Here is a 26,858-nt window from a genome sequence, read left to right on the forward strand (position 1 = left end):
TTATGTGGAGTAAGAACTTCTTGCACTTATAACTACTTGAGCTATATATTGTATGTTCTATATCGATTGAACAGTTTTCAAATTTATTGCTATGAACAGTATTTTAATAAGTTACTTTACTGGCAGGTGTATATTAAAACGTTATTGTCATAAATCACTTTCAGTTGAAGTTTTAGTTTTGTATGTTGGGTAACAGTTGATATTGACACTCCTCTGTTTATAGTCGATTATTTGTTGGTAACAAACTCGTTTAAAATACCAAAGTGCAACATAAAACAGTTAGTTATATTTACTTTATAACTTTATAAAATTAAGTTATTCGACATCGACACTGTACAATGTACCAAGACGAACATAACTTTCATTTTGCTGGGACAATTGCAGCAGAAAGATTGTTTTAATTGTACGCGACTGAACATACACTTTCTTGAAAACATATACATTAGTCTTCCCAGTCCACAATTCTTTAACTGCTGTTGGTAAATTTTGGTTATACACGCTACAGGTTATAATGCGGCATACTGGAATCACAGGCTTACGTAATGTACAAGAACAGACTTGGATTAACCACTTAGCGAAATAAGCACCTGTTTAGGACACCGGCGGAAAGGGGAACACCACAATTTGTTCCGTGCCCGATTTACCATTATGTTAATGGAGCAACTGAACCAAGACCCGCAAATAGTGAACCCACAATAAATGACAACCCCAACATATATTTACATATACAAGAGTAAATTTCCATATACAAGAGTAACGGATCGCTGTCAAGAGATATCTGCAATCTACATGACAAGATATTATAGAAATAATTTATTACTTTCATTAATGTAACTATCTAATCTAGAAAAAATGCAATTTCAATTGATAATACACATTTTATCGTTTTTGTTTTGAATTACAAATAAATGGGGGCAGTGGGCACCCTCATCATTTTATTGTAGGACTCTAAAGGTCTTTACCCGTCCTTCTGCGAGCAAATAGCTCGGATAACAGATGTAATCTTATTACAATCTGTTATATTATTATTTGGTTCTATTCGCACATTTTTATACGAACACATTTTCATGTGGGCGTATATTGTCGTCGCCCCTGTCCGTCCGTCCACATTGTTTGTGGACTCTCTACAGGTCACAATTCTTGTCCGATTTTGACGAAACTTGAAATATAGGTTTATCCCCATGTATCGGATCGAAACTTCATGGATTATGGCCTCTGTTTGTACGAAAAATCACGTTTTTAGTTTGTGGACCCTATAGAGGTCACAATTTTTATCCGATTTTGTTGAAACTTGACATGTAAGTTTATAACCCAAAGATCTCAGTTCCTTTCGATAATCGTGCATATCGGACCGTAACTTCCTGAATTATGGCCCCTGATTGTACGAAAAATCGCGTTTTTAGCTTGTGGACCCTATAGATGTCATAATTTTTATCTGATTTAAAAAACCGTATTATTATATCACCGTTACACCCTAAGGTAGGTTGAGTTCGAATTTCGTGAAAATCGGACCAAAATTGCCGGACAAAATGGCCGCCGTTTGTACGCGAATAGTGTAAAAATATGATCTTTTAGAGGTCACAATTTTAATTCGATTTTGATGAAACTTGAAATGCATGTTTATAACCTAAAGATATTGGTTCATTTCGATATTGTCGCATATCGGATCGTAACTTCCTGAATTATGGCCCCTGATTATACGAAAAATCGCGTTTTTAGCTTGTGGACCTTATATAGGTCATAATTTTTATCCGATTTAAAAAACCGTATCATTATATCACTGTTACACCCTAAGGAAGGTTACGTTTGTATTTGGGGAAGATCGGACCAAAATTGCCGGACTATGGTCGCCGTTTATACACGAATAGTGTAAAAATAGGGTATATGTCAAGGTTGTGGACCCTGTATGGGTCACAATTTTAATTCGATTTTGATGAAACTTGAAATGCATGTTTATAACCTAACGATCTTGGTTCCTTTCGATATTGTCGCATATCGGATCGTAACTTCATGAATTATGGCCCCTGATTATACGAAAAATCGCCTCTTTTAGCTTGTGGTTCCTCTGAAGGTCACGGTTATTATCTGATTTTAAAAATCGTTTGAATATATCACCGTAACACCATAATAAAGATTGAGTTCAAATTTCCTGAAAATCAAACCAAAACTGCCGGACAAAGTGGCCGCCGCTTGTACGCGAAAGGTGTTAAAATATGGTATATCAAGGTTGACCCTGTAGAGGTTACAATTTTAATCCGATTTTGATGAAACTTGTAATGCATGTTTATAACCCAAAGATCTTGGTTCCTTACGATATTTGCGCATATCGAATTGTAACTTCATGAATTATGGCCCTTGATTGTAGGAAAAATCACTTTCTTTTTAGCTTGTTCTCTATCCATCTCTCAAACATGTGGGCGTATCCTGCCTGGCAGCCGCTGGTTAGCGATTACATGTAAAACTTTGGACATTCAAAAGAATTTGGTTTTTGAAATTTGGAAGGGAGCGGTTCTAGAATGAACTCAAACTATACCTATTAAAAACAAGACAGGTGTATCGCTAATACAACAAAATGTGTTTTTTTATTGATAATTTAAGGAAAATTACTCCAAAATATTTAAATAAATATCAGACAATGGTAATGTTTGGAATAATAAACTTAATAAATATTTGAACACAAAAGGAAAATTATATTTTTTGGATTAAATATCGCTCATTACTTCGTAAAATAGGAGAATGATGCAACCAGTTTCACAATGTTATTACACGTATAGATATGAAATCCATTAAAATGTGCCCTGGCTGTAATTAACATATGTATTTGTATATTTAATCTTTTACTATGGTTTAAATTTAGCTTGCTCTCATTTTTCTATCAGGGAATGGCTGCCAAAAATAACACACACTTATTGAAAATCATTTTTAAAGCACTTCAAAGTAATTAATAAAAAACCTCGATTAATGTTGAACCAGTGTTCACTGAAACCTGGTTGCTGCCATACTCATGGTTAGATTTTCAAAAGGTCAAGGAAACTGGTGAAGATAACAATTCATATACTTGTTCTTTAGACTTGGGGCGGCAAAAATAATCGAGTCGGTCACCCCCACTTCAAGATGCTGATGACATGTTTGCTTTCTGCTCAGTGTAGCTTGAAATTAATATTGAAGTCTGCAATTAGTAGCTTCAGCTTCCAAGGCCAAATACAATTCCAGACTATCGCCACAGTTAGTAGCTATAAGTGATGTCGGGTGTAGTGACGGGGAATCCTTCACGTTTTAGAGCGCGCGATAACACTTTTATACGCCCACATTTTCAATGTGGACGTATATTGTGGTCACCCCAGTCCGTCCGTCCGGACCTCCGTCCACAATTTGTTTGGGAAACTCTACAGTTCACAATGAAATATAGGTTTATTTCCTAAAGATACCGGTTTCTTTCGATATTGGCATGTATCGCATCGAAACTTCATGGATTATGGCTCCCGATTGTACGAAAAATCCCGTTTTTAGCTTGTGGACACTCTAGAGGTCACAATTTTGATCTGATTTTGATGAAACTTGAAATGTATGTTTATAACCCAAAGATCTTTCGATATTTGCGCATCTCGGACCGTAACTTCCTGAATTATGACCCCTAATGGTACGAAAAATCGCGTTTTTGGGTTGTGGCTCCTCTAGAGGTCACACTTATTATCCGATTTAAAAAAAAACATTCGAATATATCACCGTTACAGCGTAACGTCGGTTGAGATCGAATCTAGAGGCCACAATTTTGTTCCGATTTTGATGAAACTTGAAATGCATTTTGATAACCCAAAGATCTTGGTTCCCTTCGATATTCTCGCATCTCCAATCGTAACTTCCTGAATTATGGTCCTTGAGTGTATCAAAAGTCGCGCTTTGAGCTTGTGGTCCCTCTAGAGGTCACAATTTTTATCCGATTTGAAAAACCGTTTTAATATATCACCGTTACACCCTAATCGTGGTTGAGTTCGAATTTCGTGAAAATCAGACCAAAACTGCCGGACAAAATGGCTGCCCCTCGTACGCAAATAGTGTAAATATACGGTATATCAAGGTTTTCAGCTTGTGGGCACTCTAGAGGTCACAATTTTGATCTGATTTTGATGAAACTTTAAATTTTAAACTTTAAATCACAAAGATCTTGGTTTCTTACGGTAATCGCGCATATCTGAACGTAACTTCCTGGATTATGGCCCCTGATTGTTCGAAAAATCGCATTTTTAGGTCGTGGACCTGCTAGAAGTCACAATTTTTATTCAATTTAAAAAAAACCACGTTTAAATGTATCATCGTTACAAACTAGTGACGAATTTAGTGAAAATCGGACCGAAACTTTCTGACAAAAGGGCCGCTCCTTGTACGCGAATAGTGTAAAAGTATGGTCGCAATTTTTATCCGATTTTGATGAAACTTAAAATATATCTTTATATCCCAAATATTTCAGTCAATTTTGATATTCGCGCATTTCAGCCCATGACTTCCTGGATTATGGCCCCTTATACGAAAAATCCCTTTTTATTTAGCTTGTTCCCTATCCATCTGTTGCCAGATGTGGGCGTATCTTGTCTGGCAACCGCTTGTTTTTATTATTGATCAACTATACCGTGTTACTGGATTGAACTAAATGGTACCATTGTTCCGTTCCATTTAAAGCAACGAAGAAAGGGAATTGTTTTCAATTCGCATCACTGACCCCATGTCCATTTCAGTTTAATGTTTTGTTTTGCTTGGTTTGGTAAATCTTAATGTTAACATAAAAACAATAGAAGTAAGGAACACCTTTCCCTTTAATATAAAATCACAAAGTTCAAAGTGTTTCAAATGCTCGGCTATAGTTGAGTGTTTTATTGAACTATGTTCATGTTTGGAGTACCATAAACATATCTTTATATTATTGAGACGACGATGATCACAATAATGTTATTATCTGGTGGCCGAGTAGTCTAACCATCTCGCTTGTTATCTATGTAATACATGGTTTGGATCCATAGCTTGTACGTCAGTAAGATCGCCTGCCTAACATCGTGGGTTTTCTCCTGGTATTTTCGTTTACCCGATTGATAAAAATCCCATGGACGCGGGCGAATTATAGAAATAAAATTATACCAATATTATTATGTTAGTCCCCAAATCACCCAGTTATTGTTGTGTTAAAGGAGCTAACTCGCTAGACTTTGGCACCTAGAAATTGACACAAATGGGTCGCAACTCATAAAATAATGTAATATGAATGTATATAAACTGATTTATATTCAATCGCTTCTGTTTTTACTGTAATTTCTAATCAGTTATGTTCGGCGAAATATGTGAAAAGTGCAAATTGAATGGCAGTCTTTGGCGTCTGGTTATTCCAATCTACTCCGGTAGTCTTCCTTTTAGACTGGATAACCTGCTCTAATACGTCAGACTCGCTCCTACGTCACTCCTTTTTCTGACTTGCATATATTTCTATGATTATATTGAAGTCAGAATAGCGCAGTGCTGTAGGAACCAGCCTGAAGTAATTTAGAGCAGTTTATCCAGTCTCGTCTTCCCTTGTGGGATATGTTTAGCCTCGTTCATCCAGTCACTTCATAACAAATTTTCATTGTGTAATAAGTATTGGATACCAGAAGCCCATCTTTTCACGGTAAGATAACAAAATCAATTTTGATTTAAACTGACCAATAAGTCGTGTTTGCAATGTCGGAGACTGTGGATAATACCGAGTTAAAGACTTGGCTACTTTAAGGTCAAATGTTGTGACTTAAAAATAATTGTTCTGTTTGATTTCGGGGGCCACGGTGGCTTGGTGAGTAATAGCCGAGAAACTACAAGATTTGTCAAAGTATATTTTCTTGTCGGTCGAGCTGGACGAAGGGCCTGGCAAGTAACATCGTTTATTCGTTCGGTGGGACGAAAAATCGAGGTCCTGTGTATACTCTGGCGTGCACGTACAAGATCCCTTGAAGATGTAATAAGATGAAGATAAGGTGGAAACGCCGCGGCCCTTTAGGTCACTGTGTTGATCTTATTGGTTTCAACGTTCGTCTACTGCGCTTTCCCCTCCTACACATGGGAGCCACGGTGGCTCAGTGAGTAAGACATTGGCTCGCTAACCTGAAGGTCCCGTGTTAGATCCCTGCGTTGGCCGAGAAAGTTCCTTGGGATTTTCCGACGTGGTTCTTCCGTGTCAGTGGTTCAAGAACGAGGACCTGGCAAGAGACCACGTATAGTCGTTCGGATGGTACGAAAAACGAGTTCCCGTGTACACATAGGCGTGCACGTCAAAGATCCATTGGCAGTTCGAATTCGATATAAGAGTAGGCCGTTGCGCCGCTGTCCGTGCACATTCCCCTCGTAGCTCACTGTATGGCGTATCCAGTCGGAGCAGAACAGTGGGACGTTAAACCCATTTCATTTCATTTCCTACACATCGTCTGCCGTTTACTATTTTCAATTCCCATAACCAGTTATGTCATAGCAATCTTTACACACAATTAATGTCATTTTATCGCGTTACCATGGTGATTATACGTACACAACCCTCCCGAGGTGCACGTGAGCGGCGCAGGTTGGATATCATTTTCTACATTACTTTATAATTGATGTCATTTTCATAATTGGCCACTGTTTTGTGTGACCATATAGTCTATCATCGTATCGATTTATGAATTCCATATAGACATACACAGTTCATAATTTCACGCAAGGTTGAACACTGAACAGGATAATTTATCGTTGTATCACTTGCACGTTATAAACTGTCTTTGAAGCTCTATAAATGAGTGGTTAGATCAATCTATTATTGTTGACAACCTCTACATGTTTATATCAAACAGTCCAAGTAAACAATCAAGTCTGTGTTTATTTAGATTAACAATAATTATTGAGGGATAGTTTAAATTGTTGTATACCACAATATAATAATTCATGTACTGGTGCATTTTGATTAATTCTATTCCCAGAAGAAACGACGAAATAAGCCATAAGTCTCACATAATTGATATCGTGATTAGATTCAATGTCTCAGGACTTTTTATTTACCATCTTAAAGCTGCTTATCGTCATTTGCATTTCGCAGACAATATCGAATTTGTTATGACTTAATCCACGCTTAAATATTCTCAAGCTGATTATTTAAACAGGCATTAGGTTAATCTGTCTATTGCAGATCTTTCTTTGGACCTTAAATGTTATATAGATTATTAATTATACATGAATTAAACCGGCATGGTGCAAGAGCTAAATCTGCCCATTGCAGGTCTTTCTTTGGACCTTAAATGATATATAAACTATTAATTAGACATTTATTAATATGACAAGACTCTAAGCAACACTCGATGGTATCGGATGGCACCGATTTTAAGTAGATTAAAACAGTTCGGCCATTTAATGATTCAATTTAAAAGTGAAGAGCGAGGCTAAGACTCGATTTGACCAGCACGGTTATACGATCAATGCACAGATCTTGTCAAAACTACAACTATTGATAACTTCGCTCAAAATAAAGTAATTGAATGAAATTTCAATATATTCATTTTGCATTATCTATTTTATCTAAATCTTACATAATACCCCTTTAACGTTTAATTATGAAAAGAAAACCAAAATTTCTCTACGGTAGTAAATCTTCCGGCTTGTATTCTGCCGTATTTGTAAGAGGTTCATCAATAGCGGACTACTAATGTTCAAAGAATCTCGGTGTATGGTCACTTCCGAACGACTAGACAAATTTAATTTGTTAGCCCCGGCGGCGCTACCACAGACAAAATGAAAGCGAGTTTGATAAATCCAGAAGATATTTCCGACCAACGCCATTATTCCAACCCGGGAAAATCCAGTGTCTTAAAGATACATTAGTTAAGAGCTAAATATGCCTATTGCAAGTCTTTGTATAGGCTTCAGGTGCTATAGAAATTATAAATTAGACTTTTATTTACATAACAAGCCCAAAATCAACTCTTTAGATCCTCGGATAGATTGGATAACAGCTTGGATTTCAACAGTCGTCCATTTAATAATTCAATCATTAAATGGCTGACCAAACAAACATTTACCGTTAATCACTAACCGTAGGCATTGAAAATGTTACTTGAGAATGGAGAATATGTAGGCGGAGTTGTCGTCTGTCAATCAAACGATCGGCAATTCTCGGAAACGGTACAAGGATTGTTGATGCCAATTTCTAGTTCGCACTTCCAACTGTGATAACTTCGTTCAGTATAAAGTAATTTGACTGAGTTTTCAATATTTTCTCTTTTTTATCATCTATTTTTCAACTGCTATATCAAGAATGCCAACTCTTTATTAAAATCTTAACTAATGTATTTTTAACAAAAAAAAAAAAAAAAAATGTTAGTACCTATTTTGTGTTGAATTTACTGGATAAAATAGAGAGCACAACCTCGTTTTTGCTTTTCAGTATAAACAAAGAAATATGTACCAGATATTACTCATAGTCGTTTCATCCCCGAGGGTCATCAGATCAAAAATGACTTATTTAATTAGGGAAATTGTTTTATTCATTAGAGACTTGCTTCTCTCCATTTTATTTCTACCGGGAAGAAAATTATATGTCCATTATGTATTTTATGTGCTGTACTTATATTTATCAGCGGTTGATGAGTAATGGGAGATATTATACATTTTATAAAATATTCCCTGCAGATTTATTGTGTACTGTACACACTTAATACTAGATGTAACCATTTTGATATCAGTCTTTGTATTTTAAAATGAAAATATTTCTGCATGAATAATATTGGGTTTATAAATTTGAACAGTTGTATTTGTCGAGTTTTATTTTGTAAAAAGGTTTGTCAGTTTAAATCTAGGATCATAATACATAACCAGGGCATTAGTATGTAAGTAAAAAGATATGTATGAATAGTACCACTTCCATTACATAAACTGATTATCCGAACTAGACAATTGTACCGGCAATAAATTGTTTAGGACATAAAAAAAAATACCCATGGGACAGGAAGTAAGACGTCAAAATTACACCACTTTAACTTTATGGTTTTCTTATCAATGAAGCGTATTGATAGATGAAAGTTATATCATCGATTTTCCTACATGTATATAGCTGATTATGCTATCATTCATAACCTAGTCCCATTAGTTGAAAATAGATAAAACCACTTTCAGATGTTAGTTAACAAGATAGTGTTGACTTATTTAGATGTAATAAGAACATTGGATCATGTAATATGTCTAAAGATGAAATCATATTATAACCTCAAAGATAGTATTTGTACTGTATTCCTATCTGGAAGCGTAATCGATCACATTAACCATATTTCATGTTAGGTTTATTTTCTTTTCGTGTACATTCTCGACAATTATTTCTTGAGGATCATTTAGTTTTTGTCGCTTACTGTATAAAATAAAACCAAGTACGAACAATCCAAACCAATAGACAAAATTCGAAGTCCTAAAAAAACGGTATAGGCAAAATAGTGTAATCAGGCAAAATAGTGTAATCAGCATATGGACTGTTCAATCTTCAACTCGCTCGCAGAAATGGTGAACCATTTTTGAATTTTTGAGACTCCCTGAGAGAGCTACAGATTGTTGTCCCCACTCTATTTACCCCCCCCCCCCCCCACCCCAACACACACACAAAAGACAATGGAATTGATTCTAAATTAATAGTGCGTCAACATTTTACACCTTTTGATTTGTTTTGTACTTTAATTGCACTTTCCCTATGCTGTGAAATAATTAATCTTTTACCGTTTCGTTGGTATTTATGATTCTGATTCTACCTACACTGCGTTTAGAAAAAGAGCAATGGAGAATGTCTTTCTGTGAATGGGGCAGCAGCGTTTTCGTTGGTTGTTTAAGCTACCCAAGTAAGATAACCACACGACTGCCATTGTTTATGATTTTTTCGGAACACATAAGAATGTCTAAGAACTCTATACATTTATTTACAGAATTTAAAGAGGCGTTCAGCTTATTTGATAAAGATGGCGACGGAACGATTACCACCAAAGAATTAGGAACTGTAATGCGGTCATTAGGTCAAAACCCAACGGAGGCTGAATTACAAGATATGATAAATGAAGTAGATGCAGACGGTAGGTTAATAAAATGGGGCTGCTCAGGGTGACCATGATTTTAGTAAATCGGGCAAACTTTGCGTTTGGAATGCGGAATGCATGGACGCAATCTTTAATTGCACCGGGAAAGTTTTCAGAGGTTGAATCTTCAAGTAGCTGCCTTACTTATCTATGTTAGAATACAGAAATAGGTGGACCATCCTCTTTAACGACCAGCTCTCTACTTGCATCAATCAATACGCTCCTTACGAGTCTTGAGCCCCGTTTACACTTGGCCGTGATAAGCGTGCCGTTCTGGGTACGGTACCAGGCCGCGATAAATTTCAAGAAATTGACCCGTTTACATCACTCTAAAATAACCGGTCTCAGCTCGCCAAATGTGGAACTCTTCGCAAAATAGTTAATTTCAGTCCCTATACAAATTACCCAGATGAAAACAATTATGATGGTTGATTTAGTTTGAGCAGCCATTTTGACAGAACTGATGACAGAACTGTCAAAGTTTGCGTGGGAAAAGGTCAAGGTTCGTTTCGTGCATGCGCAGTTATCCGTACTGAAACCGTGCTCAGACCGGATAGCGTTTACACTAAGAAAATTTAACCGCGCCGCGCCTGGTACCGTGCCGAGACCACCTCATTTCAGTGAGCCGGATTGGCACGGTACTCAGTACGGCACGCTTATGTTTGACCCATTTACACTACAAAAAAATTAACCGTGCCGTGCCAGGTACCGTTCCTGGCACGCTTAAAATTTGTAATGTAAACGGGGTTATAGAGTTATGATAAATTTCTTCATGTAAACTACAATAGTTTAAAAATGTATCTATATGGTTTAATTTATAACTTGATAATATGTTGGGTTTTTTTAAATTTAAATACCTATATAATAATATACACCTTATAAGTTTATACTATCGTGAATTATTCTCGGTTACTCTTTAGAGCTGAAGCAAGAACCGTCATCACGTGTCCTCAGTTTTCTCCCATGCTTTGTAATTGATATACAATGGGATAAACGACTGCACTGACTTGCAAATTCTATGAACGAGACACGACTGAGGTTACTGTCCCTGGGGAAATACCCTTGGCAAACAGCTTGATTTATAATTACTTGTAGGACATATTGCCTGAATACAGATTGTAAAATTTATGTGATCGTTTGGTTTCCATCTTCGTGAAACCATGCTTTGTTGTTAACTGCCATTCTGTACAACCACACCCACCCCGGGCGAGTTTTAGGTTTTTAGGTGGGTAATAACCTTGAAGACACGGCATTCTAAGACTCGTGGTACCCTGTGCATTTGTATAAAATCGTTTTGGACATTGGCATTGAGAAGTATGAAATGTTGTTTGAATTTGAAGCCTTGAGGGAAACTTAGATACCCTTATAACATTGTTATCCTAATCCCTGATATCTAGGACACGTAATCAAATCAAGCGATATGTTACCCGATAATGATTTAAAGATACATTATAGGATATTAGATAAATAGCTGGCAGTTCTCACTGTAATAGTTAAAAACTAGATAATGTAATAGGAATTTGCTGACAAATTTCACTCTGAACCGAGAATCTAGCGATTGAATTTAGGGCCTAGCCTCAATAATCATTACATAAAGTAGGTACGATAAAACACATAGTCTCGATTATCCATTTCTTGATTTATTCATGAATGATCGTTGAGCAGCAGATCGGATCCTAATCAAGTAAATATCGCAGTCTAGCGATGACATCGAGAGTTGATATGGTCTGGATAAGTTAATTAATGTCTAATTAATAATTTAGATAACATTTCAGGCCTGAAGAAAGACCTGCAATAGGCAGGTTTAGCCCATGCTTAATGTATGTTTAAGTAAATGAGCTCCATTCTTACTCGGATATTATGCTTAAAGATGCATTATGTAAGATTTTGTTAAAGAGGTGACCGTTCTTGCTATAATAGTTATTTTATTCTGGCTGTAGTTATGACTGTTTGTAGATGAAGGGCAGATCGTTTATTATCTTAACAACGGTTCTGGTCAACCGAGACTTGGTTTCGATTATCCATTTTACCGTAACGTTTTTAAATCTCGCGGGTGTTCAATTCCATTTATATCTCGGCCATCTGGTCCAGAGAGTTGATTATAGACTTGGTATATGAATAATTCTTTGTTTGAACGAATTCTATAATCGCGGAAGTGAATTGTTTAATGGTTTGCGATGATGGGAAGTCTGTGAACCGGAATCAAACAGATGCCAAAGATTGAATTCCCAGGGTTCTTGGAGGGTTTATCTAATATATTACTAGACCCACTATCGTCGTGTTATCGATGTTAATACACGGTTGTTTAATGGAAATCATTCCCCCTTGAGATGGGACTATGCCGAGCGGTTAAAAAATATATGCATTATTTACTTCAGATAAATATCAAATATATATTCACTTGACGTTGTCAAGTTGTAGTAGCCCCGTGTTATATTTGTAGGTGTTCCTTTATGTTCTCTTGCAATGGATATTTGTTCAATTTGAAGCCCCGGGTGACACCATAGGCGAATTCTAGTTTCTGAAAGTATGGAGTATAATTCATTGCACCCCCGTGAGTAGTAATGACAAAGAAATTGTGGATTTTAAGACTAGGAAGATTACAATAAATAAAATAACCTAGCATCGATTACTATGTAGTTTCTTTAGGAACGGTCTCTGATCGGACGCTGTCCTCAGACCGTTCCTGTTTTAGTATTAAACTGCCATATATGAAAATACCGCTCTATTCCTACCTCTGTTCTAAGGCTATTTTGGAATCCTTACCTTCTAAAATTTACTGTGATTCTTCTTTTTTCGTCAACAGGAATCATTTCTCGCACATCTGACACAAATTTATTATAATTCAACACTATTTTTAAGTGGAAATTTGCGATTCAAAAACATAAACAAGATACGTTTGAATTGGTCTGCCATTATGAAACTCGGTTTTGCGCAGACCGTAGATCGCGCGGGTTTGTGGCTGAATCGCAAAATTCTACTTGAAAATAGTGTTGAATTATTATAATTTGCGATTTAAAAAAATAAACAAAATATTTTTGAATTGGTCCGCTATTATGAAACTCGCATTTGCGCAGACCGGAGATCGCGGGTTCGTGGCTCAATCGCAAAATGCTACTTGAAAATAGTGTTGAATTATTATAATTTTGTGTCAGATGTGGCATGATACCTTTTGGCGAAAAAAGAAGAATCACAGTGAAACTTAGTAGGTAGTATTCCAAAATAGCCCTAGGCCAGAGGTGGTGGGTAGAGCGGTATTTTCATATTGCAGTTTAATAGCGATGAACAGGAGCAGTCAGAGAATAGCGTCCGATCAGAGACCGTTCCTAAAGAAACTACGATTGCTGAGGCTATCGTTGATATTTTGCGTGTGCATTACACCGTCCGTCCATTGCAAGTTTGCTAGGCCTACATAATGGCGGATAGTCATTGCAAATTGTCAAAAAAATATTCCATTGAAGTATCTTTATCGCGAATGATACATTAGCTGTTCAGGAATGAGTAAGCATTTTAGATGCTAACATCAAATATTGCCTGTAAATTGTATTTAAAGATAAGATATTCTCAGTTTCCATAGAGACACTTTATAATAGAATGATGCCGGTATTGCGTGTTAGCTCAATATAATGACAGTCTGGGTTGATCTCGGTCACAAAATTATTTCTGATTTATTCTCTTTGTAATATATTATGTAGCATAATAGTTTCATGACGGTGTCAAAGGGTGGATTCTTGAAGACTGCCTAAGAAACGCTATGGTCCGAAGTTTTTAGACAAGAATTAAACGATGAAGTCTATCACGTTTGTTTCCAAAATTATCTCAACCTTTCTTTTTGCTTCTAGGGACAACGTGTAGTCGTTCGGAGGTGTCGAATAACCGAGGTCCCACGTGCACAACAAACTGTCTGGCTAAACTTTCCCCCACAGCACAATGTATGCCGTGTGCCGGTCTTCATTAGCTTTAGATTTTAAGACGCTAGTTCTCTAGTCTGGAGGTTCGATCCCGGTGTAAGCCGAAAATGTTCATCGGGATTAGTCGTTCGGGTGTGTCGAATAACCGAGGTCCCACGTGCACAACAACTGTCTGGGTAAACTTTCCCCCACAGCACAATGTATGGCATGTGCCGGTCTTCATTAGCCCAGTCGGAGAAGAATAGTAGAACGTTAAACACCATTAGATTTTAAGACGCTAATTCTCTAGTCTGGAGGTTCGATCCCGGTGTAAACCGAGAATGTTCATCGGGAATTTCTGGCGTTTTTCCCCTATCAGTGGTGCAGGGCGGATAGCCAGACAAGAACAGCTGTCTAGTCGTTCGATGGGACGAAAAACTGGTCCCGGCTACTCATTTGCGCGCACGTAAAAGAACCCTTGGCAGTTGGAATTCGATATAAGAGTAGGCTATAGTGCCGCTGTCCGGGCAAAATTTTCCTCATTGCACACTCAGAACATTATAAGGACTTTAAGCCCCATCTTATTTCTTTTCCATTGCATTTCATTTTTAGTAGGAGCAAAACAGGAAGGCGATAAACCCTATTTCATTTTATTTCATTCCTTTTGTTTTATATTGCAAGTAAATTATGATAATTGATCAAGTTTATGTATACATCGGTTTCTTGAGAGTGAGGATTTCCTAAATGCAATTTCCCCATTTTTGTCCTGATCCAGACCACAGGTCTGTAATATATGTAAATTGATTATGGTTTCGTTTCCTTCATAATGATCTTTTCATCATAGATCATGCTGTTATATTCCGATTGTACAGCGAGTGAAATTAATTGATGGAACTCCTTGACCCAATGTCAGACCAGAATACAATAACTCGTTTCTCTCTTTTCTTGTTTGTATTGCGCAATGTGTGTGAAGCGTAAACGCTTTACATATGTTATCAAGCCCAACAATAAACGGTTATTTTATCAAAAAGTCATTTATTTTAATATCTAATGACAGTTGAGTGCTTCTAACGTAAAGTATTCTCTTTGAAGTTCAAAACTTGTCTGTTCGTTTTTTATATCAATGGAAAAGTACATGGACTAATTCAACGCCTTTACTTTGTTCAACTGTTCAATCGTTAAATTAACTGCATTTTAGCTTAGCTATTTCCGTTGTTTCCGGGGTCAGTACTATGGAGTTTAGTTACTGGAAAGGCCATTTACCCCCAGCTTCACCAGGATAATCATCTGACCTAGTTTTCCCAATTTGGAGAGCACGAAAAATGCACCTTGAAATAGGTTCAAATAGGATTGTACAAAATTTGAGAGAAATCTGCTAAGCCAAGAGACGTGTGCGTTTTAACGTTTAATTTACGAGATGTACAAATTGTTTAGTGTCCTTCAAGTTTAACGAATGGCTCATGAAAATTACATTAGTCCAAGTAGAGCATTGGTTGGATTTTCAATAATTGTAAAACATAAATCTTGTCCCACGCTATTCGAAGAAATGGGGTCGTCCGTCTCCGCCGGTCCGTCGGTCCGTCAGTCCGTCTAATTGAGGCAGAATGTTCAAACCTGGGACAGATTTTTTAAATTAGTGAAGCAAAAAAACTTATTAAAGCCACATTCAAGCTCGAGAAACTATTAAACCAAAACTGCCATGTAAGTACATGTAATATAATATATTTAATAGGATTTTGTTTTTTGCAGGTAATGGTACGATAGATTTCCCCGAATTTTTGACGATGATGGCTCGAAAAATGAACACGGTTGATTCCGATGAAGAACTTAAAGAAGCATTTAAAGTATTTGATAAAGACGGTAACGGTTTCATAAGTGCGGCCGAATTAAGGCATGTTATGATAAATCTAGGTGAAAAACTCACCGATGAAGAAGTGGATGAAATGATTCGAGAAGCTGATATAGATGGGGATGGACAGGTTAATTATGAAGGTATGTGGTCATGTTGGTATCAATTAGCTTGATTTCTCGGTGTAATTAATAGCCGTTGTGGTTTAATATAGGTAACATATCCCAATCAAATAGTTGTCTGTGTCGAGTTTCTTCAGTTTATACTAAATGCCCTCTTTTAGCCCGTTCAGACGCTTATTTTTAAACTAGTTGAAAATCGCAGGGTTTTTAAGACCTTTGTATTATTTACTACAGGTCACAAATATACATCAAGTCAGCCTGTTGATACCTATATTAGGTTAACACCACGCTGATTAATAATAGTTTGTCTGCGATATCACCTCGGTGGAAGCGGACGTAAAATACAACTAACTCACACACACTGATTAATAGTAAAAGACAATCCTAGTAAACTAGAACTAGCTATACTAAACATAGATTGTCCAGATTCCTTTCGTCTACAGCTTCACTATTTTGTGCAAAACTTTTTAGTTTGTAGTCGATTTGGTCAATTGTTATGTCAATCTTCGATATATATTCTGCATATCAAAAACACAGTAATGGAAAACTCAATATAATATAAAAGAAAATGTGTACTCGAATATTAAAAATTTGAGGCAAAGGCTTATTTTCACTAACTCATGTTAAACTGATGAATCGGGACTATAAGAGACGTGTCGTGTGATGATGACTCTATTGAACAAAACAGAAACGAGACCCAAGAGCATCACAACAGCGAACATATTATAACTGATGGTAAAAGGGAACAAATTAATTTTATCCGTCTATAGTTCAGACATGCCCGATAGCCGGGCCGTTTTTTTTTATATATACAACTCTATTAATTTCATTCGGTTCTCAACATTGACAAAAATAGCTAGTTATGTGAATCCAATAAAATGATAAAAGGTATCAAGTTGTAGCCGTCTTTTGAATTGAATTATAAAATAGATATTGTGCTCCCTATCACAGTAACACTTCTTGGGTCTCCGGGCATGTGTATTACACAATAAAACTACCCTCTAAATTCGATACAGGAAATATAGTTCTCATAAATATCGTTTTTAATTCTGGAATTTTCATTTTCACCGTCTCTAAAATCTTTACAAAATGGTGATGTTTGTCAAATGCCTACTTGGATTTTAAAGAGGCATTATCAAGCTCAACAAGAAAATAAACATAATTAATTTGGAAAAACATATTCAAAATGATTGGATATGGTATCTTCATTAACGAACAACCTAGCATTGTATTTTACAAGAAAAACGTACGTATCAACAACGATTATGTTGTGGATTAAAAACGCTGTCGACCTTTAAGCCAGCTTAATTTTGTCGTCTGAACATTCACGATGTAACGGGATAGTCAAATCACGTTAAATAGGAATATTTTTGAACCCCAACCGACAAAAACCTCCCAAACTCTGCCACCTCTTTAATTTATAAACCAAAACGTAAACGTATACGTTGGAGATTGGTCAATCGTTTTGCCCAGGGTTTTTTTTTATTGTATCGGTCTCCATTAGAATCTATTTGGAGTATTTCTTTAGTAAATACACATGTCTCAAGTACTGTGACTTTCCCGACATCCTAATCATCGGGCAAAATACCCGCGATGCCTGACAAATAGATATTGGAAGCATAAAACGCTTGGCACTTTTTAAAACGTATTATTTGTATGGATACGGTGACCTATTAACTGCAAAGCCCATGCTGAGAGTTTGTTAATCTGGCATAATGGCAGGTCACTTTTGTATAATAAAGGTCATTCTTTTAGGCGACAACTGAACCAATAGGCCGCATAATATTCAGATTCATTAGAAATTTGGTTTATCCCGATTTTTAGAGAATAAAAAACAACGAAACCGTCCCTTTTGTGTTCCGTTAAATCTCTGAGTGCATTTTTGTTGTTGATATTTTTAGTTCGTTAAAAACCAGGATAGAGTATGGGTAAATTTTTGTAACCAGATAGCAATTTTGTTTTCTTTTTATTGTGCTGGAGTCGGTAAAAACTGAACATAATGTTTTTCCAGTCTAGTTTTCAAACAAGATCTATTGATAGAGATTGGAATATTTATAATTCCGGATGCGTACTAAAACGTAGGAAGACGTCTGTTAGATATTAAGCTAGTGCCATTCTTTACTGCCAGGCTTTTTGGTGCCAATCTATAATGTAAACCAGCCATCAAACTAATAATTGCTATTAATTCGGACATCCCAGTTTTACAAGCTTGGCAGCACTTGCCTGTGTTTGAAATAATGTTAATTTCAGATTCTGTGTAGAAATTGCGTTGTTTAAAAATAAAGTTCAAATGAATTGCTTGAAGAGGCCATAAATAAATTATTGAGCTATTCATTGCTTGGAAATGTTAATGCTTTAAGGTATCTGACTGCCACTGCTTACAGGCATCATTTATATGTAGATATTGCTGGTTTTGATCAAATTTACCCATTTCTTTTTATGTGATTGAGTGGGATGTAAAGTCACGTGGCTTATTTTGACACTGACATAGTTTTAAAAAACGTTTATTTACTTTGCTGAGATTGTGTTATTTAGATTCGTAATGGGGCAAGCTTAATATCATTAAAGGTTTGTTTGTCTTGTTTATTAATTATCCCACACCGAACGAAATTAAGGAGGTATATACCCCGTCCGCCCGTCGTTTTCGGGGCATATCACAAGAGCTGTTCAAGACATATTCACAAACCTTTGTATACACCTCAGGTTTGCCTTTCCTAATTAAACAAGTTTGGGGTATACAATTTTTATTCCGGACCATATCTCATAAACTGTTCAAGAGATTTTTCTTATGAAACTGTGTACAGTCATGAATGACTCAGACCATCGACTCAAACACTGTACACACCAGTCTGGTCTAATTAATGCTTCCACTTTCAAACGAATTCTTGTTGTTTAGCTGACGTTGCCCTAATCCTATAGAGTGACTATAGACAGACATCAATGATAGCATCTTGTGGAATTGGCGGCGTATACACTCATGCCCATCACCGACGCGCATGAGTGCAACTTGATGTAGCATTGTTTCATGTGTGGACAGTACACAGTACAAGTTACAAGGCTTAAATAGTGAAGTGGCTAGGGAATAGATTCGTCTTTTTTCCCATCATAATGCCTCGCTCGCCTTGCCAATTTTCAAGTCGCATAATTGGCTTTTTTGCTCGATTTTTAGGCTCTTTTTCAACGATTTCCGAACGTTTACTTAGACGAAAATATCAGCCAAATAGCTCTTGGAATGGCTACAGATGCAAGGAAATGACGGATAATTTTCTTGGGCCCGCCCCCAAACCCCCCTCTCAGCGGCGTGCCCCGTCTCCGCGGTCAGTGCCCTCATTTTGCGGCCCCCCCCCCTTTTAAAAATTCCTAGATCCGCCCCTGCTTCATGTTTTAATAGCCTTTTGATCCTCTAGTATTTGCAATTGTCTACTTTGCTTCCTTTTCACGTTGTGTATTTTCTTCTTACTATCTCAGTAGTTTCTTCTCATTAGTCAAGACGTTTGTTTTACCAGGAATAACAATGCAAAAATTCGCTTTTACCTTTTATATATCAAGCACTGGTTACATAAGAGTCATTCTCTCAATCCCATTCGACCCAGACATGCCAAATTAAAGAGCTGCGATAGGCAGATTTAGCTCTTACATAATGCATCTTTAAGTTGGAATTTTTTTGTCGAATCATTTTTATGTAGTTGTGTCCATGAAAACAAATGTTTGGTACGCATTTATTATTTCGGGGCACATCTCAGAAGCCATTCATAAATCTAGAACTGAACGTATTAATATTACAGCATATGGCATGATGTTGAATAAAATGTTGTTAAATGCGTTAATTGCTAACAACTTTGTGTTTAATTCATTGTTATTGCATATGTGACACACTTCTCATGTCTCTTATATCACATTGGGGGTGGGGGCGATTGGTTAACGCGTGCGCGTTGGATCATAAGGTATGTCATTGAATCAAGTGACGTGATTTCCATTCCCCGCCTGTACGCGATAAGGAGTGGGGTCGCCTGTCCAATTTCGTGGATTTTCACCGGGTCATCCGGTTTCCAACCACTGCTAAAGACCCCTACTCGCCTGACAAGGACAGCTGTCTAGTCGTCCGGATAGTACGAAAAACCGAGACCCCGTGTACACATTGGCGTGCACGTATATAAAAGATCAATTGGCTGTTGGAATTTGATTTAAAGTGACAATAACACTCTTGCTGGCTTGACAGCTCCAGAAAATAAAAAATAGCCTTATTCTAAGTACTAGATGTGTTCGTGTCTTACCTGTTGTGTAAATTATCCATTACATCCTATTTTACTTGTCCAGAGGGTTCGGAAATATTTTTCAATCCAAGTCACATTTGAAAAGGTTTACGTTAGGCTTTTCAAATCATTTAGTTGAATTTTTCCAATTTTTTAAATTAGATGTGTTAAGATGAAATTTGTATCATCAATTAATTGGAATACTGTAAAATAGTACAATTTGTTAACCAGAATAAAGATTGGGACATATTTTTCTGTTACAACAAGAGTGGTATTGAGCCTTTAAGAGTAGCCCGGAGCGCCGCCGTCCGGGTAAAATTTCCCTCATAGCACACTGCATGGCGTATGCCCGTCTTCATTAGCCCAGTCGGAGCAGAAGAGTAGGACGTGGGAATCCATTTCATTTCATTTCATTTTGACAGTGGTGCAGGACGGAGGGCCTGACAAGGGTAGTGTCTAGTTGTTCGGATGGGACGAAACCCCGGGTCCCGTGTACACGTTGGTGTGCACGTAAAAGAACCCTTGATTGGAATTCGGAATAAGAGTAGGTCGGTGCAGAAAAGTAGGACGTTAAACCCCATTTCATTTCATTTATCCTTTATCGAGATTTTCTATTGATATTGATTTTGGTGTAAATTATTGAAATGAATGTTTTAAAATAATTTCAGTATTGTTTTTTTTCAGAATTTGTGATGATGATGTCTACAAAATAAAGATTTTTGTACGTTTTTAAAAAAAGACAGAATAAAATTCCATGTTTCAACGTTCTTCATACTACTTATAATATATGGAGTCGCAACATGGAACAATCTTTATATTATTAAAAAGATAATAACCGAAAAATGCCACAGTGCGTGGAATTTATTTGGGCAAATATGTCAGTCTGTGCATACTCATTTCGGTTATGTTTGTGTCTAAACTGCTGACCTGTCTATACATACAGCCTATTTATTATTTGATGGATGTGTATTTATATATACATGTACGGTATATAAAACTTTATAATAACTATATACAATTAGGATTATTTATAACAAAACAATAATTATACATGGCTTATTTCCTTTATTTTTCCACATACATATGGACTCTAAATGTCAAATTATATCCTACATAATGAATGAGTCCCTCGGTATAATTAATCATTTAGGTCTGAATTAAACAGAAATATTTACACGATCATGTTATACGACAATACAATATCACTGAATATCGCAAAAGAATTAAAAATCTAATATAATTTTGAAAGAACGTAGGCTGATTATTGAAACAATTCTTGAGAAGGCTATTGGATGAGCTATATTATGAATTTTATATCATTAACAAAAGCTTAGAATTTCTGATAATATAATCAGCTTTTAAGCTAATCGTCAGTTCGCGTGTTATTGAACATATGAAAATATGATGTGTATGCATCATTATTTCTATCGTATCACATGACTTGAATCTGGGATTTGAAAGGATGATAACCCCAGTTTTAATTTATTAACGATTCTATTTGATCCGAATAAGTATTTAGGTCATTCTTTTTATTATACATTTATATTTGTACATATTTGTATATTTATTACTTATATTACATAACATCAACTCTCTCTCCCTTTCGTTCTCATTTTGTAAGTTGATAATGTATGTTAAGCCTTGTAGCCTGGTTCGGTCAGTATTGCTCTCTGATTCTGAAAACCAGGTAAGGTTTGTGGTGTAGGTTGTGACCATTGCCAATGTTAATTACATTCTATTCAGTTCATAATTATAGTTGTATTAATTCTCACCAGAAGCACATCTTTTGCCAAATATTGCAGATGTGCCTTATGCACGCAATTTGCCTTGGTGTTCAAGCTGATGCTGTGGGCTTTCTGTGACCTAAAATATCACTCAAAGCATGGGATTTATATGTTTTTCATTTTTATTCTGACCATATTTGCAAATGATTTTTCAATGTGACGATATCCCAAACGCCTGAATATAAATTTGCGAACTCTTTCGCGTTTTATGGACAGGGTTTGTCTGTTTACAGGAAGCGAGTAAATCCCAGTGAAGTTTTCCAAGGATACCAAATTCAGCAATCCTCCTGTAACATAACTGATGCCACTAACTTTATCTGTGGGTATTTTGTGTCCCCCGCCATTCAAAGAAAGCAGGGGACAATTAAAATGGGTATGTCCGTCTGTCTGCCTGTGCGTCTAGCTGTCCCACTTTTTGGGACACAAAAACTCTCCTTCGAGAGATAAGCAGTTTGATTTGTTGATGTTTTGGGACACGATAACTCATTAATTGAGAGTGATGAAACTTGGTGTAGAGTTTCATAACAACAATACCTTGACCAAGTTCGATAATGAGCCACCAAGTTTAAGCAGAGATAAACAATTTGATTGATTGAGACTTTGGAACACGATAATTTTGGTTCTAATTAGGTGAGGGCGCCGAAACTCTTGAGTATAGATTCATTATATCAATACATTGACTAAGAGAATTTTCTGCATAGTCTAAGTAGCGATAGGTAATTTGATTGTTCAAGACTTTTGAACATAATAACTCTGCTTTTAATTGAGGTATAGATGTTCATTAGGCGAATGTCTCGATTGAGTTCAATGATTAATATTTCCTGCTAAAGTAAGCAGAGCTTAGCAATTTCATTGGTCGATGCTTTGGTACAAGATAACTTTGATTCTAACTGATGGAGAGTGATGAAACTTAGTGTATAGTTTTACTACCAGGTACTTCAAAACCTGACTGAGTTTGATCGTGAACATTTTATGCCTAGACTAAGCATAAATAATCAGTATAATTACTCGATACTTTTGAAAATTAATGTGCATTTAATAAATTATGTGTTATCTGTTTATTTTGGGAATTTTGGCGTGGGACATCAGCCTCACTGTTGGCTTGTTTTTTTAAACATTAGACAGCAATATTTATTGAATCTGGCTATTAAGACAAGTTTGCCTTTATTCTGCATTCCATGGCATTTAAAAGCTCAATCCATTGCTATGCTTATCAGGTTATTCATATGATGCGCCAGAAAAAAATCTACATTTGAAAGTGTCAATTCTATGCCAGTTCTAAGAGAAATATGTTTTATCCCAAATAATTTCTCAAAGAAAACGGACAGCTTGGTGCAAAGTATTGGCTTAAAGATTGTACATTATTTTGTTTGTTATTTATTTATTTATTTATTAAAACCATAAACGTGAGTATTAATTTAATTTTGATATTTGTTATGGGAATATTAAATAATAACTATACATGTAAATATTCAAAGATAATTTTCTTTCTAATGGATGGTGGCTCTTATAGTTAAAATATCATGCCCACGGCCTATAGGACAATAGTAAAGCAATAGGTTTTATAACCACGGAGATGAACTCCTAGAGAGAAAACCCAAGCATTTTACTGACATCGCTTTAGATTTAGTTGAATTTTACTGAAACTATTCCTTTAAGGTGTTTCTGATCCACTTCATCTGAATCGTGTTAACATAATGTGAAAGATGTTTCAAAGAGTTATCTCCCATTATGAATGCACTGGTGGACAATAATTATTTTGTTCGAATGAGAACTATTTCATTGCTTACGAGTTAACATAGTGTGTAGGAAATAATTATATTTTTTTCTGTTTAACATTATTATAGTATGTTGGATTTGTAATTATTGAAGACGTTTATAGCTAGAGTAATCGTTATTTGAATCTAAAATCTACAAAAGTTTTTACCACAGAATTGTGCTAATTAATTAGATTTTCGCCATTTTTTTCCTGATATTTATGACTTCGTTGTGTAAAGATCTGACACTATTTTCTATAAACATAGCTTTGTGGAGTAAATTTGTAAGGATTAAAACTGGTCAAAATTAAAGAGGTAAATAGGGTCGAACAGAAACCCCGAGGGGCGTTATGGAAATTTCACATTTTTATTATCACGTTACCAGATCTTTCAGTAATTCTAAGTAGAAAATTTAAATAGATATCCTAATAAAAAATGTAGTTAGTTTGCTTGTAGAATTTGAATTGTTTATGTATTTAATCTAATTTTTTATTAATTAATATATGTCTAATTATTTAAATATTTGAACCTGTTAATACCTTACCCAATTGTTATCTATTTCATTCATGTTTTGGGCCTATCAATAAAAAAAATTGTCATTGTTATATCACAATACTGGCGTACTTCGACTTTTCAGGATAATAAATTTGTTTTTATGCATTTTGCCTTACATGCATTTTTGCAACTTTTATGCATTGTTTCCTTCCAGCCGTTTTTATTTAAAAATAATATTTGACACTTTTATTGTAAATGCAAATATGATCATTCCATTCTGTAAAGCCATTTGTAATTATGGTATCCTGTCTGTTTCATTGTATGATTTCATTCTGTGCCCCCTGTTTATTATTGCAATGTGGTCTAAGGATTAAAATTTTAATATCTTTAAATTGTGTTTAATATACAAGAAAAATATAGTCAGACCCAGCCATTAGTTTGGCAATGTATTAAGTGGACTTTCCGAATAGGGAAATAAATCAAACTGGAAAAGTAGTAGCTGGTGTTTCGCAAAGCGTGTGCAGCCTCGTGAAGGGCATACACTATTTATATTTTGATTTTACTGCATGCCATTTGTGGTGACAGCAAAACTATTAACTTTGAGACATTTGATCAATGACACTAGTATTGGTGTTTACGTGTATAAGTATACGTGTCGCGTATAGTCCTCCTATCTCGATTTCAATCATGCGGGTAGATTATACACCACGACTGATATTAAGGATTAGCTGATTATTAAAGTATAATGTATATACCCCTTCTTCTGGTTTAAAGCCGCTTTTCTTCTTTATCGTCAACATTTAATTTTGTAACGCCGAACCACAGTACTACACACTCAAATTGATTATTTCACATTAAGAGAACCAAATTAGGCGCTGATTTAAGGTGGGTTGGAGACACAAAGTCCCCTCAGGATCAGTCCTGAAATATAAAAGTACATATTATGCGTCGCTATCTAAACTTTTTTCGCGCCTACGGCGCTCCATTCCGTTATGTGATCATTCTTCCACTCCTTTGTGATCTGATTACTATGTCTTCACTACATATTCATGATTATAGTGAACCGCCCAGTTAGTAGTACCACTAGTGCGTGGGGCCGCAGACTGTAAAAATGTTGTCTACTCTCACAAAACAGGCGGAATTTACAGGCAGATCTTGGGGGTTTGGGATGGCCCAAGTGGTTACGAGTGTCGCGCTTGGACCTCTTATAGCTGACCGGACACCTCTGGCTTGCGTGCGTTGTTGGTTTCGATTCATGGTGTGGAGAGTATGTGGCTTGGATATAGGGACGCCTTCTCAACCCCGTGGGTTTACTCCAGCTTCCTCCCATAGGAAAGACCCTGCATGTACGTCGAGTATAGTAAAATAAGACAATTTGTCTGCGATATCACACGCGGTGGAAGCAGACGTTAAACACTAATAAGAAGAAGGCAGATCTCGAGATTCTGTCCCACTTCTTATCTTCTCGTTCACAAATGTTTGCTTTCAGCAATGACCTCAAAAGACAGGATATTTTCTCAAATTTTCAAATTTTTCTCAGGGAGAGACCCCTTTCCTCGGACTCCCCCCCCCCCACACACACACACCTTCAGGTTTCTCGGTGCTATAGCCACTGCCCCTAAGGTTGACAAAACATTAATAACAAAATTAATAACAATCATAATATGACATGAACTTATGTCATCTTCAACAAGCCAACAGTGAGGCTGATCTTCCCCGCCGAAATCCCGAAATAAATAGATGACACATATAAATTAATTGCATGTTTATCTTTTTCAAAAGTATCGAGCAATCAAACTGATTATCAACTATACACTAAGTTCCATCACTCTCTACCAGACAGAATCAAAGTCAAAGAAATTGTTTAGCTCTGCTTATTAGCTTTAGCGGGAAATGTTAATTATTGAACTCAGTCAAGACATTCACCTAATGAACATCAACATCAAGTTTAAACATTCTACCTCAATTAAAAGCAGAGTTGTTATGTTCCTAAGTCTTGACCAACCAAATTTCTTATCGCCCCTTAGCCTAAGCAAAAAATTCTCATCAAACTTAGTCATGGTAGGGCCTAATGGTATAATGAATCTATACTCGGAGTTTCGTAGCTGTCACTTAAACATACATGTACATTATGCAAGAGCTAAATCTGCCTATTGCGGGTCATCCTTTAGGCCAATCTGTTTAAAATTCACTGCGGATCAGTGTGCCTTTAGGCCTGAAATTTTATCTAAATTATTAATTAGACATTAATTAACTTATCCAGACCATAATCAACTCTCGATGTCATCGCTAGCCTGCGATATTTACTGGATCTGCTGCTTAACGCTCATTCATGATTAAATCTAGAAATAATCGGGACTATGTATTTTATTGTTCATTATCGAACTACATCAAGGCATTCGCCTAATGGGGATCACGTGGCTAAGTGGGTAAGACGCTAGCTCGCTAGCCTGGAGGTCGGGTGTTCGATCCCTGCATTGGCCGAGAAAGTTCATCCAGATTTTCCGGCGTGGTTCTCCCTTGTCAGTGATGCAGGACGGAGGGGCTGACAAGGAAATCTGTCTAGTCGTTCGGATGGGACGAAAAACCGAGGTCCCGTGTACACATTGGCGTG

The 26,858-nt window shown here is 36.4% G+C and overlaps 1 protein-coding gene across 1 annotated transcript in view; it reads left to right on the top strand.

Annotated features, from left to right (window-relative positions):
• The window catches only part of LOC126816592 (calmodulin-A), a 37,337-nt gene extending 12,701 nt beyond the window's left edge, over positions 1–24,636 (top strand). Inside the window, exons 3-5 of the mRNA XM_050543279.2 lie at positions 9,948–10,091; positions 15,734–15,976; positions 20,893–24,636. Of these exons, the coding sequence (XP_050399236.1) occupies positions 9,948–10,091; positions 15,734–15,976; positions 20,893–20,921 (416 nt within the window). The 3' untranslated portion in view covers positions 20,922–24,636. The remainder of the gene's footprint in view (positions 1–9,947; positions 10,092–15,733; positions 15,977–20,892) is intronic.
• Positions 24,637–26,858: the final 2,222 nt, after the last annotated feature.

This window comes from Patella vulgata, chromosome 3, assembly GCF_932274485.2.
Source record: "Patella vulgata chromosome 3, xgPatVulg1.2, whole genome shotgun sequence".
NCBI classification, from domain to species: domain Eukaryota; kingdom Metazoa; phylum Mollusca; class Gastropoda; family Patellidae; genus Patella; species Patella vulgata.